The 24,218-nt window shown below is 39.0% G+C and overlaps 1 protein-coding gene and 1 long non-coding RNA gene across 3 annotated transcripts in view; one reads left to right on the plus strand and one right to left on the minus strand.

Annotated features, from left to right (window-relative positions):
* LOC148424108 (ras-associated and pleckstrin homology domains-containing protein 1-like) overlaps positions 1-24,218 on the minus strand; it is a 60,580-nt gene that overhangs the window by 14,436 nt on the left and 21,926 nt on the right. Inside the window, exons 2-10 of one of the 2 annotated variants that reach the window (XM_088415538.1) lie at positions 23,681-23,740; positions 14,814-14,942; positions 14,618-14,726; positions 14,411-14,544; positions 13,289-13,525; positions 12,293-12,436; positions 9,667-9,846; positions 8,615-8,689; positions 3,760-3,837 (exon numbers count right to left, since the gene is read on the minus strand). In XM_088415538.1, the coding sequence (XP_088271664.1) occupies positions 3,760-3,837; positions 8,615-8,689; positions 9,667-9,846; positions 12,293-12,436; positions 13,289-13,525; positions 14,411-14,544; positions 14,618-14,726; positions 14,814-14,942 (1,086 nt within the window). In that variant the 5' untranslated portion in view covers positions 23,681-23,740. The remainder of the gene's footprint in view (positions 1-3,759; positions 3,838-8,614; positions 8,690-9,666; positions 9,847-12,292; positions 12,437-13,288; positions 13,526-14,410; positions 14,545-14,617; positions 14,727-14,813; positions 14,943-23,680; positions 23,741-24,218) is intronic. The other variant, XM_088415539.1, reaches the window with a different exon arrangement.
* On the plus strand, positions 4,354-12,345 carry LOC148424109 (uncharacterized). Its single transcript, XR_015865689.1, has 3 exons — positions 4,354-4,570; positions 9,370-9,496; positions 12,310-12,345. It is a non-coding gene; the product is annotated as an uncharacterized LOC148424109 (long non-coding RNA).

Raw genomic sequence — 24,218 nt, forward strand, 5'->3', positions numbered from 1 at the left:
TATAAAATGCATTATCTGAACAAGGACTTCAAGACCTTAAACCCAATTCAATTCTGTGTTGCTGTTTGTTAAAAAGCGACTGCCCCCTGAATTTAATAATTGTGCCACCCTTCCTATTCAGTGTTTTATGAGGGGACTTTGATTCAAAGATATATAAAAAATGTTTTTTCTGACACAATGCAAATGGCAAGAATGTAGTCGCAGCATTTTTAAGTGGCATTCTAATTAAGGGGCGAAGACTGCAGATTTGCTGAGAAAAAGACACACATCCCTTTGAAGCTAATGTTATAGAGTACTCCAAATCTTAGCCTCTAACATGGCGAACTGACAAATACTGTATGAATCCCATGCTCAATAACCATCTATTAGGAGATGATTTTGATTTTGTAAATAACTTCAGTTGTTTGAAGATATTTCTCTGCGATAGTCAACATATTTTACATCATACATTTAAACGCATTCAGGTAACATGAGTGCATTTTCTGTTTGTGTTTGAGTGATGCATTATAATAAATCCAGGCAGTTAATCCAGCAGCAATCTTTCTCCCTCAGTCAGATTGGGATTTCATTCGCAGTGGTCATTATGCTGTGTTATATGTGTGCGCGCATGACCCCAGCTGTTATCGACCATCTTGTGGAGTATCACTGACCTGACCCACATAGCCAGGCAGAGTGGACATGTGCCGGACACACACACACACACACACACGCGCGCGCGTGCAAACACACCCACAGACATTTTCTTCTTGTCCAACACAGACCTACGTACAAAAAAGGGTGGCCTTACTGGTACTTTGAGGCCTGAGGGGAGAAAAAAAGTGTGTCGTCCGCATCCATCCACAATAACGACCTATTTAACAAGTAATTGTACAACGACTCACCTACTGTTTTAGTGCTTAGGTCAATGTAATTTAAAGTATTAACTTTGTGCCAAAATATTGCCCCTTTCACACCAAACAGTGTCGATGGGGGGGTTGGTTCAGTCTGCTTGCTTCTTTTAATAACCTGCCGTTTGCTGCAACAAGCACTCGCTGCTAACAGCCAATTGATTTTACCCCTCTAGCTTATCCCGCTATAGTAATTATTGTAAGAAAGAGTCCGGCCGATATAAAAAATTGCACGTGTACACCAAAACTTGGCTTATGGGGCTGATTGATCAATCATCCTTGAACGGTCTCGAATAAAATAAAATCAAATGTTTATGTTACCGTTCATAGGAAACTAAATATATTTGGCCTTCATAATCGGGAAAAAAGTGCATTTTATATTTGGGGAATTACTATATTTAATAAGGGGGGGAAACATACAAACCTATCGGCCCTTACCCCCTTGTAAAACCACAAAGAAACTGTTACTAACTACAATCTGTTAAAGCTGAGTTCAATTTCACAGGCCAGACCCAAAACCTATGGACACCACCTTTAATGAATTAGAAAATCACCTTGAAGTGAAGTAGGCAACAAAATCCTATGAAGAAATCGACCATGCCATCATCCAAAGAAAGTCCAGAAGAAAAAATAGGAAAAAAACGATTGAAATATATCAGTCTGGAGAAGATTACAAAGCCATTTCCAAAGATGCAATTATCCACAGTTGAAGAAAACTGGGAAAAGAGGCAAACCTTCTCTGGAGTGATCAACCAATGGAGATTATTCCAAGGGTATGACAAAGACTAAACCGGAAGGTCACAAAAGAAGCTTGGAAAACATTTAAAGAACTGCGGCCCGCATTGACGACAGTTAAGGAAAGTGATCACAACTCCAGTATAAGACAGACACTGTCGAAAAATGGCATCCATGAAAAATGGCAAAAAACGCTGCTGTCACAAAAACACACATTCACTCACATTTCACAAACAGGAAATTGATGATTCTCAAGGCTCTTGAAGAAACATACTCGGGATTGATGACTAAAAACAAAACTTTTTGGAAGGTGTTCAGCCAGGGCACATCATTTGATAAAAAGAACATGATGCCAACAGTAAAGCATGGTGGTGGCGGTTTGATTGTCCGGGGCTGCTTTGCTTCTTCAAGACCAGGACAACTTAGGTCATAAAGCAGACCAACAATCAGAAACAAACCAGCAGATCAACCGCAGAATGGCTCAAAAAGAACAAAATGAAGGTTTTTGAGTGACTTGAGTCAAAGTCCAGATTTAAACTTAACTGAGATGCTGTGGAGCAATCTTAAAATTAGGAAATCCTACTAGAAAACCCTTCAGTGTGGCAGTTAAAACATTTCTGCAAGGAGGAATGGTCCATAGTTCTTTCATAGCAGTGCGAAAGATTTATCACAACGTTTGATTTCAGTTACAGCTGCCAAAGGTGGAACAACTTGCTATTAGGTTCAGAGAGGGTTGTCTCAGCGTGATAGTCGTATTGCTTTGATGAAAAAAAAAAAAACAACCTTTCAGTGATATACAAAAAGTGATAACAACCCCCCCCTTTATTATTGCTCTCTCCGTCCTTTCAAGATGCTTATTATTTGATAACAGATCCACCAATCAACATCCACCATTTATGTCGGCCGGATATCTTTTTCTTTGTTGTGGGGAAATGTGCTGTGGATAGAATGTCTGTCACCCTTCTACTGTTGGGATACTGTCTTACCGATAAGCTGTTTGACAATTTAAAGATGTTTTAAATAGTCAAGGTTTCAATAGCCTCCAAAGCTGTTTGTTACCATTAATGGGGTCTTGTTTTCTTCTCGAAGGAACTTAAAAGAAATGCACAATAGTGGCTACTTACAGTCGACTTTTCAGTTGGTTGGGTGCCAGTTTTTACTTTCCTAACTTGGGTGGGGGAAAAGGGAGGTTAGATTAAAAGTTGCATTGCCCCCTCAAGAGATTGTGATGTATCTACCTAATCGCCCTCCCAAAAGAACATAGAGCTGTAACTTTATTACAGTAATAGAATAATTGCTTTTTAGTCGTTACAGTAAGTGGCCAAATACTGCATTGTAATACCTGGTAATATGGCCCAAAAACAAAAACCTGTTTCTTAGTCCTGGCAGAAAATTATAATTTTAATCGACCTAGCCAACATTTTTTGAAAATATACTACGGTATATTAAATAATAAATCCTAAGCAAACCATCCATCCGGCATTCTGCCAATTGTGCAAAACTTGCTTTCCCAACTCTGCTTATTTTCAAATAGTTGATTTTTTAAAATGAAAATAATATGAATAATTCATTTCTTGCCCAGTACTTCTTGACAGAGTATTTGCACTGAAACACATTGCAATTGTTATGGAATTTATAGGCTTTTTGGTAAGATTTGTAAAATAGTCTGGGGAAAAAGTCCTTTTGGGTTTCCTTGATTTGAAGCTTCAAATGTAACAGAACAGATAAGTGGTCTGCCAAAGAGTGTGTGTGGACAAGTAAAAGTGAAGATTCTTATTCACTCACACGAGAGCCTACAAGATGAAAACCAACCCCAGAGTAGAAGTAATTCAAATGAGTCGGGAGGCAAAAACCATAAAGTACAATGAACTCTTATCTGTCAAGATCACCATTCTAGCTGCACAGAGTTCTTATGTTAGGCGAAAGGCCCTTTGTTAAAATCAAAGCCAGGTGGTCAGTGGACAACAAAATATTATACTAAAACAGGCTAAGCACTAATTTCCTACCACACATTGTTCAGAGAGGTGTAAATAATAAAATATTATACTAATATAGGCTAAACACTAATTTTCTACCACACATTGTTCAGAGAGGTGTAAATAATGTTGTGAGCAAAATCTGTAAAAGACAACCTCACCTTTTTCACCTGGGCCTCTTTGATTTTCTCCAGGGCAACTCTGATGTTGTCTGCCTTCAGTTTGGCAGCCTGCTCCTCCTGCAAGCACGCAAAAAAAGATCCACACACAGCTCAGTAGGGTCAACAGATGACTTTGCGGCCCACCAAAATGGCTCCAATTATCTCAACTTTACCTGACTCCTCCAGCAGGAATTCATTGCTTTTCTCAGTGTTCTCTCACCGATTCTGTCTGCGTTAACATCCAATCATGCCGGAAAACTGAAGAATACGCCTCTGGAATGTTGTGCTCCAGTTTTTTCCCCAATACATTTCAGAGTTGTGTCAAGTCACTTTAGCGTCGTCGGGCCCAACGAGAGGCACAAGTCACAAAGCGCTCGGCGAGATCAAAACAATCGAGCGCTGTCATAGCAACCACATCCTCAATATCATAAAGACAAAATAGAGATTATGGGAGACCGAGTCCCGGTCGAGGGCTCCCATGTACAGAGCGCATGCAGTTATCGGCTGACGATGTACGTGCGGGGGAGGGCATTTCGATAACACGACGCTCTCCTTTACGATTTAACGTCACCTTTATGCAAACAAGTTGCAAAATAACCGCTCAACTCACGCAGGCGCTCGGTATAAAAGAAGAGATGACAACACTTGCAAGCCGAAAACAAGTGGTTGTATGCTAGATCAAAACTAACTGCGCCCCCCAAACGCAAACGCGTGAAAGGATGGACGCGACTCAGACGAAAAGCCGGAAAAAAGAAAAAGCAGCAGCTATCGTATCCCCACACGTCTCGAATTGGGACTGTACGTCATGGAGGTATGGGGAGGGAGTGAGAGCTCGGGAGCAGATGCCGCTCGGTGGGAGGAGCGGCAGCGCTCACGCTACCATTCTCTGCCGCGATGTTTTTCTCTCATGCCCGCAATTACCTCGGAGTAGATTTCGCTAAAATTCTTGATAGGAATTTGCGTCTAGTTAAGTATAATTCACGTGGAACTACCATCCAACAGGGCTTTGTCAAGCTTTTTACATATTGGTACCACATTCAGCAATTTGTCAATTTGTTCAATTAAAAAAAAAAAGACAAAAGTAGACAAATGAACTTTAACCCTGTGTTTACAGAGAAAAAAAAGAACCTGAATATACATTTTAAATTCTTTAGATCGGAGAAATTAAAATTAAAGTGGAGATTATCAGTCGTTTCTGATCAATAAAAATAGACAAAAAAGTTATTTTCATATGAGGCCACGTGGACAAAATGCTTCACTTTAGTACTGCCAGTAATTACAATTCTGTTATAATAATGAGAAGACTATTTTTCTAACATAACAGAGAACAATTTACATTAGATTTCTTAGATCCCCAAATAACAAGGAGAGAGGGATCGATTTTAAATAAAAACCATACAACACTGTTTTCTGAAAACAATGACTGGCAATATGTGACAGGCCTACTAAAATAACTGAATAATTCTAATGTAGATTAGATTATGCACTTTTTAGAAATGTTAAAAGTGGCCGTTGAGTAATAGCATTTTAGGCTATATTTGCTCACAAGTATTACATGTTATCTGAGTGTTATTTTTATTTTTTGGCAAAAGTACATTATTCTGATTGTAGCAGGCCTACTATTATAACAGAAGTCATGTAATACCAACAAAAAGGATAAGCAGTTCTTTATTACGGATATCATTGCAGCTGGCCACACACATTTTATTTCACTCTCTGGATATGCACTTGACCTATATTAGCCATTCACTTAAATTAAATTCACTTTACTTTGAAGTCACAATGTCCAATGTTCCTCTTGAGCCAAAATAGACAAGAGAACACAGCAGCTGAGTAATTCCATTTGCATAGAGGGAGCGCAAGTAGGCCAGCAGTCGTACGTGTGTGAGTGATGGGGCCAGAGAGTGTGTATGCCTATAATACTGAGGTCCCAAAACTGACAAAGAAACAGTGCTTATAGTATACAGAGGTATGAAAAAGTATTTGTCGCCTTCCTGTTTTTTTCCCTGAATATTAGTATCAGTATTAATATCACACTGAGGCAAGGATATATAAAAGTGCGTGTGTGTGTGTGTGGGGGGGGCTTTACTGCTCGCAATTATGTTCTATTTTTTTCAAATGCTGTGCCATCTTTACGCCAGATGTAATGCTGCACACCTTCCAAATAGTTAAAAGTTGTGACTCATCAGTCCACAGAATGTTCCTCCAAAAGTCTTGAGGATCATCAATTTGCTTTTCGGCAAATGTAGGACGAGCCTGCTTGTTCTTTTGTGACAGCAGTGGTTTTTGCCTGGAACCCTCCCATGGATGTCATTTTTGGTCTGCGTCTGTATAGTGGAGTTATGATCACTGACCTTAACTGGGGCCAGCGAGGCCTGCAGTTCTTTGGATCTTATTTTAAGGTTCTTTGTAACCTCCTGGATGAGTCGTCGTCACAATCTTGGAATTACTTTCCATTGGTTGACCATTCCTGGGAAGGTTTGCCTTTGTTCCACTGCTTTTTCACATAGGGCCAGATAGGTTTGTATCCCCCCACCCTTTGTAGTAAATCATCATTTAGAATGCATTTTATACATCCTTGAGTTGTCTTATGGTGATATTAAAATTGGTGTGATGAAATGAAACTGTTGTGAGTGATAAGCAAAAAACACAGAAATCACAGAGCAGGCAAACACTTTGACAGCACTGTACAAGATATAACACGACGACCTATAATTACTCTTTGAACATACGTATTGTGGATAAAACTGAGTAATCTACAGTGAATCCAGTGGTTCTTAACTTGACACACGTCTCAAGTCTATGACTAATCGAGGACCTAAATTTGACAAAAGATTAGATCAAATCCGGAGTTAAAAGTAAACATTAATACTTGCCCTACTTTTAGCAATTGGAATGGTAAACCTAAGAAAATGGTAAACTTAAGAGAATAAACACCTCTGATTATATTAGATGTCTGGTGCCAGAATTACGCAGGCTCTAAAAATTTTAATTCCGGGTCCATCAATGCTGAGGATATATGTAGCTAACTTAGATCAGTGAGGCCAAAGTACTTATGTGAAGTAAACCGCAAGATGGAGATCAGTTTGTGGAAATACTGTGGAAGAGGACTTGACAGCCAAAGCTCAAAAGCCAAAAGGAGTCTCGCCTGATGCCAGTCAACTGCTGTGTGCATGCATGTGCTTTCCTATGACGGTCCGAGCAATCACTCCCCTCGCTGCAAAGAGGATTAACGATACTCTATCCACTTGGCCAACACACAAACGGATGAAAAAAAAAAATCCTTAACCTTTACTGTTAAGATGCCTGCAGCTTAGCCAGAGAGTAGTAGAGTATCCAAAATGATTTCAAATATCTATTTTATCTAGAAAATGCCACAAGATAACACGGTGACGGAAATACAACCGGACAACCACTGGGAGTCAGCGCGTTCCCTTAGAGCACGAGTGTCAAAGTCAAGGCCCGGGGGCCAGATCCAGCCCGCCACCTCACTTTTTGTGACCCTTGAAATGCTGATTTGACTTCAGGTTTCTGACTAAAATACCAAAATTGCAAGTTGTCTTTAACTTTTAAACATTTAGGGGAAGAAAAACAAACATTTTGTTATTCTCCAAATCTCTTTTGAACAGTTTTTGCCGGCTTCTGATATCAAATCTTGGTAAATATGTGATCAACACACTTAAAATGTATTTGAATTCCCAGTCATTCCGGCCCTCTGAAAGAATTTATCACTATAATGCGGCCCAAAATAAAAATGTGTTTGACACCACTGCCTTAGAGCATAATATCAATCTGGATCTACAATAACCAAGAACAATTATTCGGCAGCTTGCACTTATGTACTGCATTGATCTGTGTTAGTTAGCACACTGCTCCTCTACTGAGATCCATTATTGCAGCTGGCCAACTCCCAAATGAATGCACTATGATACAAATCACTCGGGCTGATGGATAGATACACAAAGTTTTTCCTAAAATACGCATTACCACTACATCCCCTTCCCCTGATTCATTTTTCCCCCAGTGATAGTAACTTTAATCTTTTGTTAATATAATTTAATTCCTGTGAGGTTATGGCATAAAATATCATTAAATTACATTTGGACTAATGAGACTCATTTTGATGCTTCGACCATTGTGGATTTTTAAGGGCCCCCTCATTAAAAAAAAACACAAAAAAAATCACAATGTTGATTTCTCACCCTAAACACCACCGAGGTGTTATTTTCAAAGATTTTACCGATGTATTTGGGGATTCCTTAGCGAGCAATCACACAAGAATGAGAATTCAGCTCAAATCACCACCTAACCTTTACAATACACATTCAGTGACTTTATATAGCAATTTCACAAGACCTGCAAAGCTGAAAGGTGTTATTGTTAGGTGGTGTTAACTCAAGGTCAGGTTAAAAAAAAAAATCTGCAAGCACTATGAATGAGCAATACAGCGGAAGCTCTGAAGTGAAACGTTCTCAAATTCAGAGCAGTATGTGTTTTAAATGTGCAAATGATCTGAGGCTGAACCACAGTCAATTTGGTTATATCTAAAACGTAAAACAACAAAACAAAGAAACAAAAAAATATAAGAACAAAGGTTTAGCATGTAGCATTTCTTATTAAAGCATTACTTTGGATTGTGTTTACACAGTTTGCACGATTGCACATCTGCAAGTCTCGTCTTCAGAATGCACACAAAGCAGATTCTTTTTGAAATTAGTGGGAAAACACATGCCGAATGACAATGACCCTGGAAGCAAAATTACAATAGAAAGCAATATAAAGGACAGGCCAGGATGCACATGGCAAGGAGAGGGTGAACATGCAGTGCGGAATAGGAATGGAAAGTGAAGGTCACCTTGGTCAGCAGGTGTGAAGGTTTCCCTGCTATGTTTCTCAGAATCAGTGAGGTTTCCCTGTCCAGATAAGAGTGCTTGAAGGAGAGAGAAACACAGACAGACGATAGAATCCTGGTGAATCAATGTGGCATCTGGCTTGAGCAGGAAGTTGTGTGGTGAGGTAGCAGGTGGCAAAAGCAAGGAAACCTGTGAGGGAAAAATACTACAAATACACACTGGCGAGAACAACTTTTATCATAGTGAGAAACTGTAGGAAACCTCACATACTGTATATTTGATGTTTTAATCCAAAATGGGGAAGGCAAATGCTCAATACTTCGCTCTTAAAGACACTGCTCAGCGTCAAGTGCGTTCTCTAATTATGATTAAGGGTGATTCTAAAACTGAAAATACACATTTTCACATTCACATTACCACACGTTTTTTTTTTTTTTTTTATCTGCCGGACCTACATCTTGTCTGCTTCATCCCTAGAAATCATTTTATCGAGAGCGTAAGCATACTCTACTAATATTTAGGTCATACGCATGCACACACGATTAGGCGTGTGTGCGCGCGTGCGTGCACACACGTGCGTACGTCAATGTGTGTGCGATTGTGTTGTCAGCCCTAAGCTAATGCTGCATATCGTCCTTAAACTTGAAACATTTCAATAGGATCGTGTGCAGTAATGGGCCATCAGCATCTTATCAAATGAATTTTCTTTACAATTGTGATGACGGGTAATATTGTTTTGTTTGTCTGTGATCCACAGGACAGCTCCACCATCCCACCATCCCAGTGGAGCAGCTGGATGATAATCGACATTGAAATGTGAATTTTAATGCAGATTGATTTCAATCCTTCAAAATATGCACTCCCTGGATATTAGGTCTTAAAACGTGGGTATGAATTTAGCCGATATGTCAAATATAATCTCTTTAAAAATGAAAGTAGGCTCAGTTTAATCCTGAGCAGACAACCTGTGCCGAGATCAGAGCCTCATTGGGGTAAAATAGCACAGGTAGAATGCTTGCATGGGTCAACCCTGATCAGTGAGGTGGTTGTTTACCTCCGTGGTGCTGCGACTCTGGCTGGTGCCGTTGGCTGGGGGTGGCACTAAAGCATGATGGCTGTCAGAGTTGTTGGCATGGACAACGTTGTCCAGGGATTCCATCGAGGAGGCAGAGTTGACAGATGTTCCTGAGGCTGATGTAACGGAGGAGCGTGAAGAGTGGATGACAGATCGCACCTACAAGGGATTTACTCTACGTCATTACAGGGGAAAAGCAAGTCATTAATTGATGGTTGAGAATTCTGTTGGTCGTGTGGTTTGAACCTGTGGCATAATTGCGTGCTTATAAGTCGCCCCCCCCCCCTTTTTTTTTTACTTCAATGTGGGTGAATTTATACAGAAACACAAGTATAAGTCTACCTCTGACTTATGTGATTACATAGATCCTGTCTGATTTGAGTGTGGAAGGTTGCACTTCACTCTTTCTCCCCCCACCTGCCAAAATCCATGCCAGCTTGTTCAAATGCGAATCCAAGGGCTGAAGGAGACGAGTCATCTTTAACTCTTCATAATGCGTCAAAAGTCCGTCAAAAAATGAGCCATGCAGCCTTGTTGTCGACAACAAAGAGGCAATTAGGCGCTGGACCAAAGTGCATTTTGTGATGTTCTGTACAAACACTCTAAAACGGATGCATACGATATTGAATTTGAGGTATATACTGTATAATCATTTTAAGCCATGTAAATGACATGATAGTACTTTTTTCGCATTTGAGTTAATGTTATTCAAACACAGATATGTGGAAAAAATTGGTCTGTTTTGAGTTATGCGATTATAAGTCGACCCCCTAATATGGGAGTTGAAAATGAGGGGAAAAAAACTCGACTTGTAATCAGAGAAATACAGTAGTCTCTGAACAACTCACAAAACAAATTTCATTTTAATTCAAATCCATAATTCAAAAAAATAATCGCTTAAAACAATCTTTAGTATTTTAACCTGAGTCGTTATTGCTTTCATTGTGTTGCTTGGGAGTCACAGAGGAGCGCACAATATAATGTTATTGCAAGATCCTTTCAAGGATAGCACAATAACACGTATATTGGAAGAATAACATCTGAAACGTTACCATATATCCAGTGGATATTAAGTCTACACACCAAAAGATTCAAAGAGATCTATTGTCACATGCAATGTTCCCTCTAATTTTCAAGGCAACTGGACATTTGCACAAATTCCCTGAGCAGGCTTTTGACCAAGGTGAGCAACTTCAGAGATGCCGTCATTTACGGGATAACGATGCATCTATGACTGACATGTTGCCAAACTAATCAGAACTATTTTTGTTCCTTTTCAACAAGTTTGTTATTATTATTATGTTTTATATCACAACAAATCAAAATACAGCTATTTTTGTTCATTTTCAACAAGTTTGTTATTATTTTTTATATCTTGAGTAATAAGTGTTTTAGACTTGACAGTGTAATGTATATTACACTTGTCACCATGGTAATAAATGAGCTACAAGTTGTGAAAAAGAAAAAAAATCTCACTCATACACTCCGACAGCCATTCCATCTTAAAGAAGCGCATTTTTTTTTTTTGCTATGACTTGGTGAGTGGATGTGTCGCTGCTCAGTCGTTTTGCAAGGAAAAGAGGTTAGCATTTGCATCTCTTAACTCCGCGCTGTTGATTGCTAGCTAACCTGCATGGGTTGTATATGCAGGGAAGGTTTCTGTCAATGCATTTGATTGGATGAATAGTGGAAGTGAAACCTCTAGTATCATTGCCTGGACACTTGTCACTGTCACAATGCAAAATGGTACAGAAAACATTACTATTGGTCTAATTAATAAGATAAGATGAGGTCTAATATTAGATATTATTTAATATGGTTATATTGCATTTTGTTTTATGCGCAACACAGATTTTCTTGTGCGCTGAGAATGTGCGAGCACTGTGCAATTGTGTATGCGCGCAGTTTAGAGGGAACACTTGTCACATGTATAGTACTACACCACACAGTGAAATGCTTATTCTGTTCACTTCCCTATCAGACTACAGATTAAATTAATTAAATTCAGAAACAACCATTTAAATTCAAACTTGCTAAATGGGAGTCAGCACTCACTTGCAACTACTTTAATAAAGTGCAACACTTCTACTCAGAATTTCCTGACATTTTTGTTGTCGCATCTTACAGCACAAGCCATGGGCCAAGAGAACATCCGCAGCATCGGAAGGATCTCATTGTTTACATTTTATATCAGACAGGTGAAGGGTCCAAACAAATTTCTTAGGCATTAAATGTATCAGGTTGCTAAGTAAAGACAGTCATTAATGAAAAGGGTGACTTTTTATAAAGTGTGTTTGGTACAAAGATCATAACCCTCCTCATCACCTCCAAAATGACGAATTATGTCAAGCAATCAGTGGTAGCACAAAGTCTTCAGAAGTCTCTCTGTGCGGAAAGAAAAAAAAAAAAGCCCAGTACTAGATATACATTTTATTTGGGGCAATTGTGTGCTGTGTCCCCTTTAAGATGAGCTTGAATGTTACGTCACATTTTTGAAAACAGACATACCCCCATTAATAAGAGAGCCTTCACTTTTGAAAACACATTATCACAGTCTGATACAGTATTTTGACTTATTTTCTTGCATTAGCATCCGTCAATTTACCTCACGCTCACTGACAGTGCCGACCGATCCCGTGCGCCGATGCTGCCGCTGACCGGATGCTGGGCGCCGCACCGATGCCGACGTGGTTGAGCTGAGTGAGTGGCTGGAGCTTTGACGAGCAGCTTCGTCCATGCTCATGGATGCCTGAAGGCAAGGCAGAGATGGTCAATAATCTCACTGGAGGAATCTCAGTCTGCTTGATTGAACATGACTTATTGAATGGGGATTCATTCGGTATTTAAGTGGACAAATAAACCAATTCGCTTAATGAGTTCAGATTGAAATCAGCGATAAATGCTCTCTTCTTTCCCTGTAGTGGCAATCTTTTAATCCCTGTAAAATATTGCCCTTAAACAAATGTAGAAAGGAAACCTTATTGAAGAGCGATTTGATTATTTATTTTTTTTTAAGCTGTACAGCATAGTTGCAGGGACTGCGGTCTTAATTAAGCTAAACTTTGAGCCGTATAGTGATCATGCATCTCTAATTATTTAAAGGCCATTATACAATGGATCAACACAAGATTTAATCACTGGTAGGTTTGGATTTTCAGTCTGCATACACCCAAGGGACTTTTTTTTAAAATTTTAAGTCTTCACTTAAGATAGCAATTGTTTGAATTACAATAAATAAATGAAATAGCACAGGCACATTTTGTTTCTAAACCAATTAAATGAAACTGAATTCTATGGCACACTTGATGAGCTCTCACATCATGCTAATGTGTCACAGCACACTGGCTTGGAATCATGGAGAAGTAATTATTAATATTATATCCTTGGGCGAGGTTAAACATTAAAAAGAGAAACAGCTCATTTAAAAATAACCTCGATTAATGCACTATCTAATCACACAACATTTTTCAGTTGGTATTATGCTTGTCAGGGATGTGTCTAGTGAGATCTGGGTCCACTGGCTAATCCCCCCTAATTACTTCAATACAGTTTAGTGATTGTTTTTTAGAACCCTTCTTCTGATACTAGCAACATACTGTACCTTCTCGAGCTGGGCAGTGATGTCATCAAGGCTAAAGTTGGACGCCAGCGCCGGCCTCCCTTGTTGTCCAGATGCAACTCTGATGGTGCCGGCAGGGGAGGCCCTGGTGCTGCTGCTGCTGCTGCTTGCCCCGCTGCTGCCGCCGCCGCCACTGACATTGTTACCTCCACCACCATCACTGCTTCCCCCTGTTGTTTGTTGCTTGCTACTGCGGCCTGCTGGGGGCTTCTGGCGGACCTAGATCGGAAAAACAAAAAACAAAAAAATGCGGACCAGAAGATTAAAAACTGCCTTTGTGAAGATAAGATTTTTTATATTTTTAGATTTTTACATGTGTTTTTACTGAACTGCGGTTGAGGGTATCCATTTCCACTGAGGAATTTATTTGTTGTGCGTGAAATTAGATAGTAATAACATAAGAACAATGCTCATTTCCATTAGGCTGCTTATTTTGCACTACATATTCGCATTAAGACAGCATAGTTTTGTTACGCTACATCATATGGTTTGGTTGAACACTGGTGTTTTATTCTCTTTTGTGTGCCTATTGTAGAGCAAACCTCAATTGTTAGTAACACCCAGCTTGAAGCAAGAACACTTTGCTTGCTATTTGAAGAACTGCATGAGCAAGACAGTGAGAACGCGCACTAAAGAATACTCTGAGTGTTATACTAATTGTTTTAATAAGTTTAACCTTGTTCAAAGCTTGATGGGAAAACCTAAACCATGCAAACTTATACATAAGGTCTGTCTTTTTAAAGCAATTTATGTCAAGTAATGCCAGGGTTTTACCCACATTTTCAAGATGCAGCCTTGTAATTTTGAAATAATGCATATTTAAGTATGGACATTTTACAGATGCTTTAATGATCTGAGTACACCCTAAGAAGCTGGAGTTTGAAAATGACTTTTGGAAAAATCAAGCGAAACGACAAAAATAGAGTGCGCAGGTCTTTCACTACATGTTGTAAGATTCCACGCATTTATTAAAATGAGGGACCACAGTGCTGCTGCGCCGAGACCTGTGATGTATAATTTAGAGATATTTTGTTTAGATATATGTGGGATATGAATGATTGAAAGAATTCAAGACGTTATGCATTGTCAGAACAGCAGGTGTACCTTGGTATCGGTGAGTCCAAGACGTGCCATGCTGCTGTTCTGTTTGGGGTTGACGGTGCTAAGCTCCTGCTCAATGGAGCTGAGGTCTGCCATAAGGGCATCCAGATCAACATTTTCCCCCTGATTCAGTGCTTCTGCAACCAGACAGAAAAGCACCTGGGTGAGACATATCACAAAGGATGCAAGTGAGCATATTGGGAGTCTGACCGTTGATATTGTAGATGGAGAATCTGTAAGAAAAGTTGGCCATGTTGGTCTCCTGTCTGAGGGGTGCCTTACGCTGCGGGGCACGCTCTGGGCGGCCATCATCCAAGCTCTGGGTGGTCCGAGAACAGGAAATGCATGTCATACAATGCAAAAGTGAAGTAAAAGAGGACTGTTTAGTTCAGCATGTGTACTGTACCTGTGTGAGTTTGTCCAGTTCTCCCAGCCAGGCTCCAAACATCTTATCCAGATCCTGATCCTCCTTATCGCTATCTTCTTCTTCCTCCCCTTCTCTGACCTCCACCTCCTCATCAGACAGCTGGTCCATCTGACAAGAAAAGAGAAACACGCGTACGAAGTGAACTTGACAAGCGAACAACCCTCGGAAATAAAATATAACAATAACATTTGGACAGGTACCTCATGTGACAAGCAATTTATAGAGGTATAAGGGATTTTCATTGGTAAAACTACAACCGCCCCAGTGTAAAATGCAAAATATACTATATCAAGTATATACAAGTGTGAAATAAACTATACAATCTGACAACTGCGAAAAAATTGCATTAATCTTTAGCTCACTTGCAACGCTACGATACAATATTCAATATCTATCAGCTTCAAAGTAATTAAAAACAAAAACAAAACATGCCAATTCCACACATGTAATATACAGTTTCTCCATAAAACTTGACAGCAACATTTGAACACAATCAAATTGGAAGGAAAAGTAAAATATACCACACAAACCAAACACTATTTACTGAGTCGTGTGAGTATGTTTTTTATTTTTTCTTGAGCCTAGTTTTAGCTTTGGAGTAAACATCTCAAGTCCAAGATTATATATATATATATATATATATATATATATATATATATATATATATATATATATATATATATATATATATATATATATATATATATATATATGATATATATATATATATATATATATATATATATATATATATATATATATATATATATATATATATATATATATATATGTATATATATATGATATATTTGTCTATTTAGTTTTTAAAAAAAGATTATTTGATTAAAATAAATGCCATGAAGAATAAACAAAATAAAACATTGCGATGAAACTATGTAGTAAAATAACTAAATAATAAAACAATTCAAATAATGAACAAACAATGATCAAACAAAAAAGTACATCTGCAGTGCAAAACACCATACGATCATTATAATTAATAAAATGGTACATAACATCGATGAAATAACTGACATAATAATATTAATTATGACATTAAATAAAGGAATGTGTTGATAGTATTTTACATGACAATGTAGTCGCGACCTACAATTTACACGGAATCGAGCATAAACAATTGTGACCTAAAACAAATAAAGTGACAAATCCATGATGAGATAAAACTTCCTTGGTAAAAGCAATGAACTGTTTGGCAAGCAAAACCAAGAGGTGACGGCGCCATCCAGCGGCTGCAAGCACTATGTTCCCACGTTTCCTCTTGACTTTTTTTTTTTGTAGTTTAATAACTAGATACATAAATGATTAAAATGATTAGACTGTCAGAAAATGAAGTAAATGTAGAGGCTGAAGCTAAACGGTAATTTAAGACTTGCTATATTTAATCTGCCTTTGACGTGATCTCGCTCTAAATGTTTCCAAACTGTCTCCACCTGGTCTCCACCCAGGCGGGCAGTGACCCCAGCACAAAGAGCTATTTCTGGGCCGCTGCTTTGTCGTCGCCCCTCTCTGCAGGGGGACAAATGGAGCCAACGCATACATGAGATTAGAGAGCAGGATCATGCTGAGCCACAAACAAATACATTGAAAAACACGCACACACGGGGCGAGGACTGTGGCGCTACAATTAGATCCTTGTGGATTGGCTGCTCTGTCATTTCAGAGGCCTGAGCACAGGGCCGCTCTGTGAGCTTGTGCGATGACAGGAAGTCCCCCAGCTGCAGTCTTGTACGACAATTTACTGTTTGCACAACGCCGCCCATTCAAGGCAAAGGAAAGTCTTAACATTATCCAAACGCAAAGACAACCTGACTTTTTATGAATCAAAATCAAACAAAAGCAAGAATTACAATTTGAGTAGGTCATATGTAATGCAAGAAAAAAAATGTAAGGGGGGGGGTAAGTTAAAAAACAAACTATATTGATGAAAAAGTTTCCCAGCTTTTAGAGGGCCAAGGCACTCCTTTTACATCTTGAAAAATCTTCACCATCCCCAAAATGTATAAAAACAAAATTGTAGTAAACTGAGCTCAATTATCCACATGTTGATTTATTCAGTTAAAAGTACGGTTGCACACAAATCCGATGAGTTTACCATAAAGCCATGACTTTGTTGTACGAATCGCAACAGGTCGTTACATGGGTTTATTGGTCTTTATATAAGACAAATGTACAGTACTGTTCTGTAATCAACTGGCAAGACAAGAACTGGCAAAGGCAGACTTACAAAGATAAACACTGTATATCTATTTATGATGAAATTGTAAATAAATGTCATTTATAAATAATTTAGAAACAAATTAAGTGAAATTGGATACTTTTCTGCAACACCTTGATGATCACATATATGTCATAGCACTCAAATTTGGGATAACTGAAGTAGATGCAAAGTAAGAAAAGATCCATTCAGCTAATTGATGTTTTAAAGCTGCAACATCATACTTATCTTGTCATGTGCTCCCCCTCTCTCTCTTTCTCTCTCTCTCTCTCTCTCTCGTTTTTTAGCAATGAGTGGGAAAAATCATTAAAGAGTTTTCTTTGCTGCAGATTTCAATTTAAGACTTGCAATAAGCCACTATCACACATTTCTGTTTGGCGCAAGTTATCATTACATCATAGCTGCATGCAAGCCGGTCTAGGCTTAAATAAACTCATTCAAATACACAAGCAGCAAAGCACAACAAATCAAAACAGGAGGAAAAAAACACGAGGACATTGGATGGCTAACTGCCGTTTAGCTGCACATTCTTAAGTCCTGAGCGAGCCAAAAACACAACTGCATTTTCTGTCAAACAGAGCTGAGACAGCAAGTCGTCCTAAAGACATATACGTGTGTGTGCGTAAAGTAAATAGTAATTACTTTGCTACAGAAGCCACACTCCTCCTGTCTGACAAAATGAAAGCATGCAATCATCCTCCCACCCGTCTTTCCATCACCCCACTCTACTTTTTTAACTGTCCGGCACAGTTCCACTCATCTTATTTCACGTTCTGCTCATCTTGTTTTATTGGTTCGTTTGTGCAATTTATTTACAGTATTACGTTTTAATTGCTCTGTAAAAAAAAACAACTCAGTCTCGCACCTAAATCTGGGCTCGTTTTAGGGTGGTTAGTTGCCATTTTTTTTTTCAGGCCAATATCAATACGAGCACACGACTCTTGAGCAGCCACTGATAGCAAGTACCGACACCATTTGTACTTTTGATACACAAAGTATCCTCCCACCCCAAAAAAAATCTACCAATCACAATGTAGTATTTTACTTCAAATATTAGGAAATGAATAGCAATTTTATATTCTTGTAATTTGTACTTTCTAGTTGGTGATCATAATATCGCTCCAAGAGAGAAGTTGATATAAGTATAGACTGGCATTGCTCGTACCAATACCTTGAAATAAGGACAGGAATCGGCCTGACAACGATACTTGATATCGGCACTCGCCCATCCCTACTCGTTTGTGTTGACATTTACTTTTTCCAAGAACGCGGCACCGTCCAACAAAGAAAATTGCAATTTGAGTGCAGTTCAGGGCACCTAAACTAGCTGTACTACCACAGTATTTGAAGAACATCGGTTTTGTGGTCATTCACATTTTGATTCACATGACACAAATTACAGCTCTTCAAGTAAACACAAGGTTTTACACTGACGAAACCGTGTTCTGAGTTTAAAGTGTACCTGTGGTGCTGAGAAGGAAAATATACAATATAAATGGTTCACCAAGAAAAATGTCATCCAAACTTGTTTTTGGTTCGCTGGTTGTATTAAGGCAAGTTTATAATATTTATGGGAACCTATTTGTCGAGAACACATGCAGACAGCCTTTCTTGTCAACAGGGGGTGGAGAAATAACAAAAAACAAACAAACAAACAAAAAAAACTAGAGCACCTCAGTGGTTAGCACGTCTGCTTCACAGTTGAGGGACTCAAGTTCAAATCCACCTTGCTCTGGTTCTTCTGTTTGGAGTTTACATGTTCTCCCCAAGCCTGTGTGGGTTCTCTCTGAGAACTCCGGCATCCTCCCACACTTCAAAAATATGCAGGGCAGGTGTATTGGACGTACTAAATTGTCCTTAGGTGTGATGATGTGTGTTCGTCTCTATGTGGCCTGAATGTGGCTGGCAACCAGTTCAGTCTCACCGGCCTACTGCCCCAAGTCCGCTTAATAGGTACCCGCAAGCCTACGATCCTTGTGAGGATAAGCGGTTCTAGAAAATGGATGGATGGATGAGTGGATTAAAAAAATGAGATGAATCTGTGGGTGCCAAACTGCAAGTACACAGAGCTATACTGTACCGGCTTTCAGAACAGTGAGGTACAAAAATAATTGCTGGACAGAAAAAAAGAGGCAGAGGTTAGGGTTTAAAGTGAAACTTCACACACTTGTCCCAGCACTGTGGAATTCACAGCATCTTGCCTCTGTTGAGGGCGATATGGACTATGATTGTTCCTGCTCTGACACTACCTCCAAGGGGTGGAAAATTGCTGTATCCTTTTATTATCCGCTATGAGTTGTCAACACAACAAGGGCAAAAGTTGGCTTTGAATGGCAGTATATTGACCACAGTTATGGTTGTGATTATCCCACAACAACATCTTATGAAAAAAAGAAACACGTTTAAAACAAACCCACAGAGACATCGCAGGGAAAAGAGGGTTAAGACTTCAAAACACGGCACAGTTTTGACACTTCACGCTGTAACAGGCAGGAAGTGGCCTTCACCTCCTGGCCGTGATCTTTGACATTTCAAACAGAGTTAAATATGGACTTGACCAGCAGCTGTTGTGTAGCATAAGGAAACTGACAGATGCTCACAGAGAGTTACAGGGTGTATTTTTAGGCCAAAAAGAAGGCTAGATGCCAACATCTGTAGAAGCATGCATCTGGACTAGCCGCCTTTTCAGCCGCCCGCAGCTGAACGCAGCAGACAGCCCCATCCAGCCTTATGGTGCCACAACTAAACCAAAAAAGCTTTTAAAGTCTCTTCAGCATGCTTAACGTGATCTGTTCCCACTGCTCTATATCAGGACATAGCGCACGTCATAATTTTAGGTTTGCCTGGTGGAAGTGTTGGAATGGAGCCATATTTAAAATTGAGAGAATAATTAAGGGAATCCAGACAGTTATAATGGAGGCAAACCCAAAAAGCCGGGAGTGTGTGTGTGTGTGTGTGTGTGTGTGTGTGTGTGTGTGGGGGGGGGGGGGGGGGGTGCTTAGCGGGGCGTGGATGAAATTACTTTGTTTTTGTCATGTGAAGTGTAATTACAAAAAAGTTTTTTTTTTTAATTAATTTTTTTTTTTTTAGGTTTCAGCCACTTTGATGCAATTGTTGTTTTTTTTCTGTTTTAGATTAAGCTGTAACCTGTTCCCAAAGCGCCTTGGCGGATATACGATAAAAGTTGTCACTTTAACGGACTTGTTTCAGAGAAAATAAGGAGAAAAGAAGCAGGGGAAGCGAAAGCCTGTGAATCCATCAACAATGATATCACTACCCTTGAGACCGAGCATGGAAGGATGACATCATTTCCTCTTCCTCCCTTGCCCTGCTTCTTACTCAATGTGAAGAGGGGGGGCAATCCAGAGGGAGGCAAGCAGAGAAAAGCTGATCTCTCACTTCTGCACACTCCTCTAAGAAGAGATCGATGCATGGAGGATTTTGCTCCTGCATTAACATTTTGATTGCTCAGCAAGTCCTTGCACAATCACACACATTAGTGCACTTAACAAGATGCTAGCATGGAAGTTTGTATTCATGCCTTGTTTGTTGCCTAAATGACCCCCTATTGTTTTTGTGAGACTGATCTCAGCAGCTCCCAGGGGTGTTGTGCTGCTGTGTAACATGAAACAAAACAGATTTTTGCCTTCTATTTTGGCTGCTGTAAAAATAATCATAATTTAAAAAAAAAGGGGTGGAAAATGCACATACAATGATGGACTCGCCAACAAAGCGTTGACTCCACAATGCTTTCTCCTTCATGTGTGGCCTTTGTTAGCTAGCGCCGCGAAATCAGTGGACAGGGACTACATAATTAGATATGCATGGCAGATGACAGCCACAACCTCTCATGGGACATCCTCTGGATTTTTCTCATGCATTCCATGTACAATTGGATAGAAGCAAAATACAATACATCGCACGCTACTGTCACGCTTTTCAATCGAGTCATGATACAGAATACACAGAGGAATTGCTAAACTGTATTGAAATAAAAGCTGCCTGTGATACATTAGAATATCTGTGAAAATGAAGGGGTTAAAACAGACTATAACTCAAACCATAACCATGTAAAAGTGAATCAAGTAAGAGATAGACTGTCATGTTTTTATTTGGGGCCGATACCTATTCTTAGATATCCAATATTTGACAGATTTTTAATTTCATTGAAGCAAAAAATGTTAGCACAAACAATAGAAAAGTCAACTTCTTGTATAATGTTGATTCTTTTTAAAATAAATGTTAGATAACATTCCTCTTTGTTGCAAAATTCTGCATAGATTTTGTCAATTTTGACGACAACGTCGATTATGAAAATCATTAACGGTGTTTCCCCATCGTCGACTAGTCACTTTAATAAATTTCTCATTTATTTTCTGCGTTATTTGCTTATCTCACTCCAAGCATGTGCTTTCTTAAATCGGGAACTTCCAACTTGTTAATTGTTTTACCCGAAATTGAATGAATGAATGACGCTTGATAGTGATAGGGACAATGTAGTCACACTGCTCCCTAGTTGGGCTCTTTCACATTACAAAATGATAAAAACGTAAAACAACATCAAATACAAAACCCAAAGAATCTTAACCTTAAAGAATTCAAACACAAAATTATTCAATGTTACGTTAAATGTACACTTAAGAGGTGTTACAATAATATGTGCGTCAATCATTTTAAACGAACTAAAAACCAAAACAAAACATTCTGTGTATGTCAGTGTTTTGGTATTTTCTTTAGCCAGGTTTTAGTTTTTGAACATGGCTGACTGTCCATAGTACTCTTTGAGGCTAGTATTTGAGGTGACATAAAGGGCTCATAAAATTATTTGGAACCTGCATTAGAGCTTTAGCTAATTTCAAATAAATATATAGTCGCAATTAGTGGAATGATCAAAAAATAATGGCTGAGTAATCGGCCATTAAAACAATTATTAGTGACAGCCCTAGTTCTGCACAATATCTTATAAAATTAACTGAAAATACCAATAAATTGATCTCTTTGGTCAGTTTTAAAGTGATTGATTAGCGGCCATCAAATTTTCAAAAAAGGCAGATAATAATAAAAATGCCATATATTGAAATTGTTAGTCAGGTAGGACATGTAGTCGAGGTAAAGCACTTTTAAAGAGTTGTATGTGGAAAAGCGCTATATGAGTTAAGTACTATTTAAAAGCCACCGTGTTCAAAATGGGGGAAAAAAGTGTCAGCTTATAGCCCGCAAACTATGGCGTTTTACTTTTTTGGTAAATTTGAACAGAAAGCTGTTATTGAGATGCTAGTTGTAACATTCAATATATCACTGAAATGATGTTGCTCAGCAGGAGAATGCTACAATTAGGTGGTTTTAGGGCTAGGCGGATCAAAATACTACACACTACTGGGAGCTGTGGACTTCCTGACTTTCATTGTAATTGTGACCTTTTCTTGGTAGCACAGGCTTACACGACTTAGTCCATTTGGAACAATGGTTGAAGAAATGTCAGTGGCTAGTTCCAACATACAAAGCCCAGCATGTGAGATGATTGGACTACACTGAAGAGAGGAACAAAAATTAATGTGCATGGTTTCCCCTAAGTCAGTGCTTCTCAAATAGTGGGGTGGGCTTTTATTTATTTATTTTTTTGTCAGGCACTGAGATGTATTTGGGTTTTAGACCAGGGGTGTCAACCTCGTTTGCGGGCCTTATAGAGGAAAATCTATTCCCAAGTGGGCCAGACCAATAAAATCAACTTTTAAAACAGCAACTTCTAATTTATTTGTTTTTTTCATTACTATCCAAAATTGTAAAAGCAAAACATTGCAATTAATCATCAAACATTAACATTACTAATTATCATAAAACATATCAAGTTTTTTATCCATTAAAAAAAAAATCAGCTAATTTTTGTATTTCACAAAATTTCTCACAGACCAGATTAAACCCATTTGGGGGCCAGAATCGGCCCGTGGGCCGTATGTTTGAGAGCCCTGGCCTAGACAAACCTTTCACCTGTATAAATGCTGTAAAAAAAAGTAGTTAACAGTTATTGAAAGCTTTTTTTTTTATATTGCCTTTTCCTTCTGTCAATGTTAAAAAGCAAACAATTTTTATAGATAGTAATCTTACTTTTGGTCGGCGTGGCAAACCACAAACCCTTATACCTCAAACAAAGCAATTCAAGTATTTTTACAAGGTTGCAGGATGATTACACCATTTTTTAGGTGTCTCTACACTAAAGTGCTTCACTATCATCAGGATAGCATGCTCCAGTCATCTGACAGGCAACAGTACTTACAATGTGGGAAGCTGAAAATTGAACTTTCACAGCCACTTTCGAAACACAAGCTTAGAGTCTCAATCACGTTACAGTCAGCTGATGGGTCAAATGATTCCTCTCCCTGTTCTTAAATTCCATACATGTCGCATTGCGCTTTACATACTGCCTTAAATCAATGTTGATGTCTGTTGTTCGTGCATGAGCTCTTCTTTACCCCAAGGGGAAGAAGGCATTAAAAAAAATCCTGGCTGATCCTTACATGGTGAGTGAAGATGGGAGATCCCAGTAACCAGCAACACTCAATATAACAATTTCATCATGCATATGTGATCTAAAGCACTTGGCGCTCGTTACCTTTTGTCTCTTGCAAGTCCAGCTTCTGCAAACAGCACAGCTTGGACCAATCCAGTCAGCCTGCAGGCACACACAAACACACACACACACACACACACACACAAAAGAGAGGGGGATTATTAATATTATGTGATCATATTTCTTTTGTAGGACACCGCAGCAGTCTGTAAAGTCTGCTGGCTGAAGGGCATTTCTTCTGACAGCTGGCTTTGGAATTTTATAGGCCAGCACATCAATATTTATAAGAAAACTAGCAGGATTTCCATTTGAATAAAGTGAGAATGTAGTGGTTTTGTTCACCAACGCTTTATCAAGCAGCTGTCTACGCAACAAATGTATGGTCAGCAGGTGGCACCAGTGTGTGTTCATGTGTATCTACAAGTATGTTGTCTCCCTTCATGCTGACCAGACTGGATGTGAGTCACCTAAAAATAACCAACACCAATATTGCCTCCCCATTGAACACCTCTTTGATGAAACGTCATTGAGCAAATAAAGCAAGGCTGGCCACGCAAAAGTAAATGTTTGATTAAAAGTC

This window comes from Hippichthys cyanospilos, chromosome 5 (genome assembly GCF_059441005.1).
Source record: "Hippichthys cyanospilos isolate Australia breed blue-spotted pipefish chromosome 5, RoL_Hcya_1.0, whole genome shotgun sequence".
In the NCBI taxonomy this organism is placed as follows: Eukaryota; Metazoa; Chordata; class Actinopteri; order Syngnathiformes; family Syngnathidae; genus Hippichthys; species Hippichthys cyanospilos.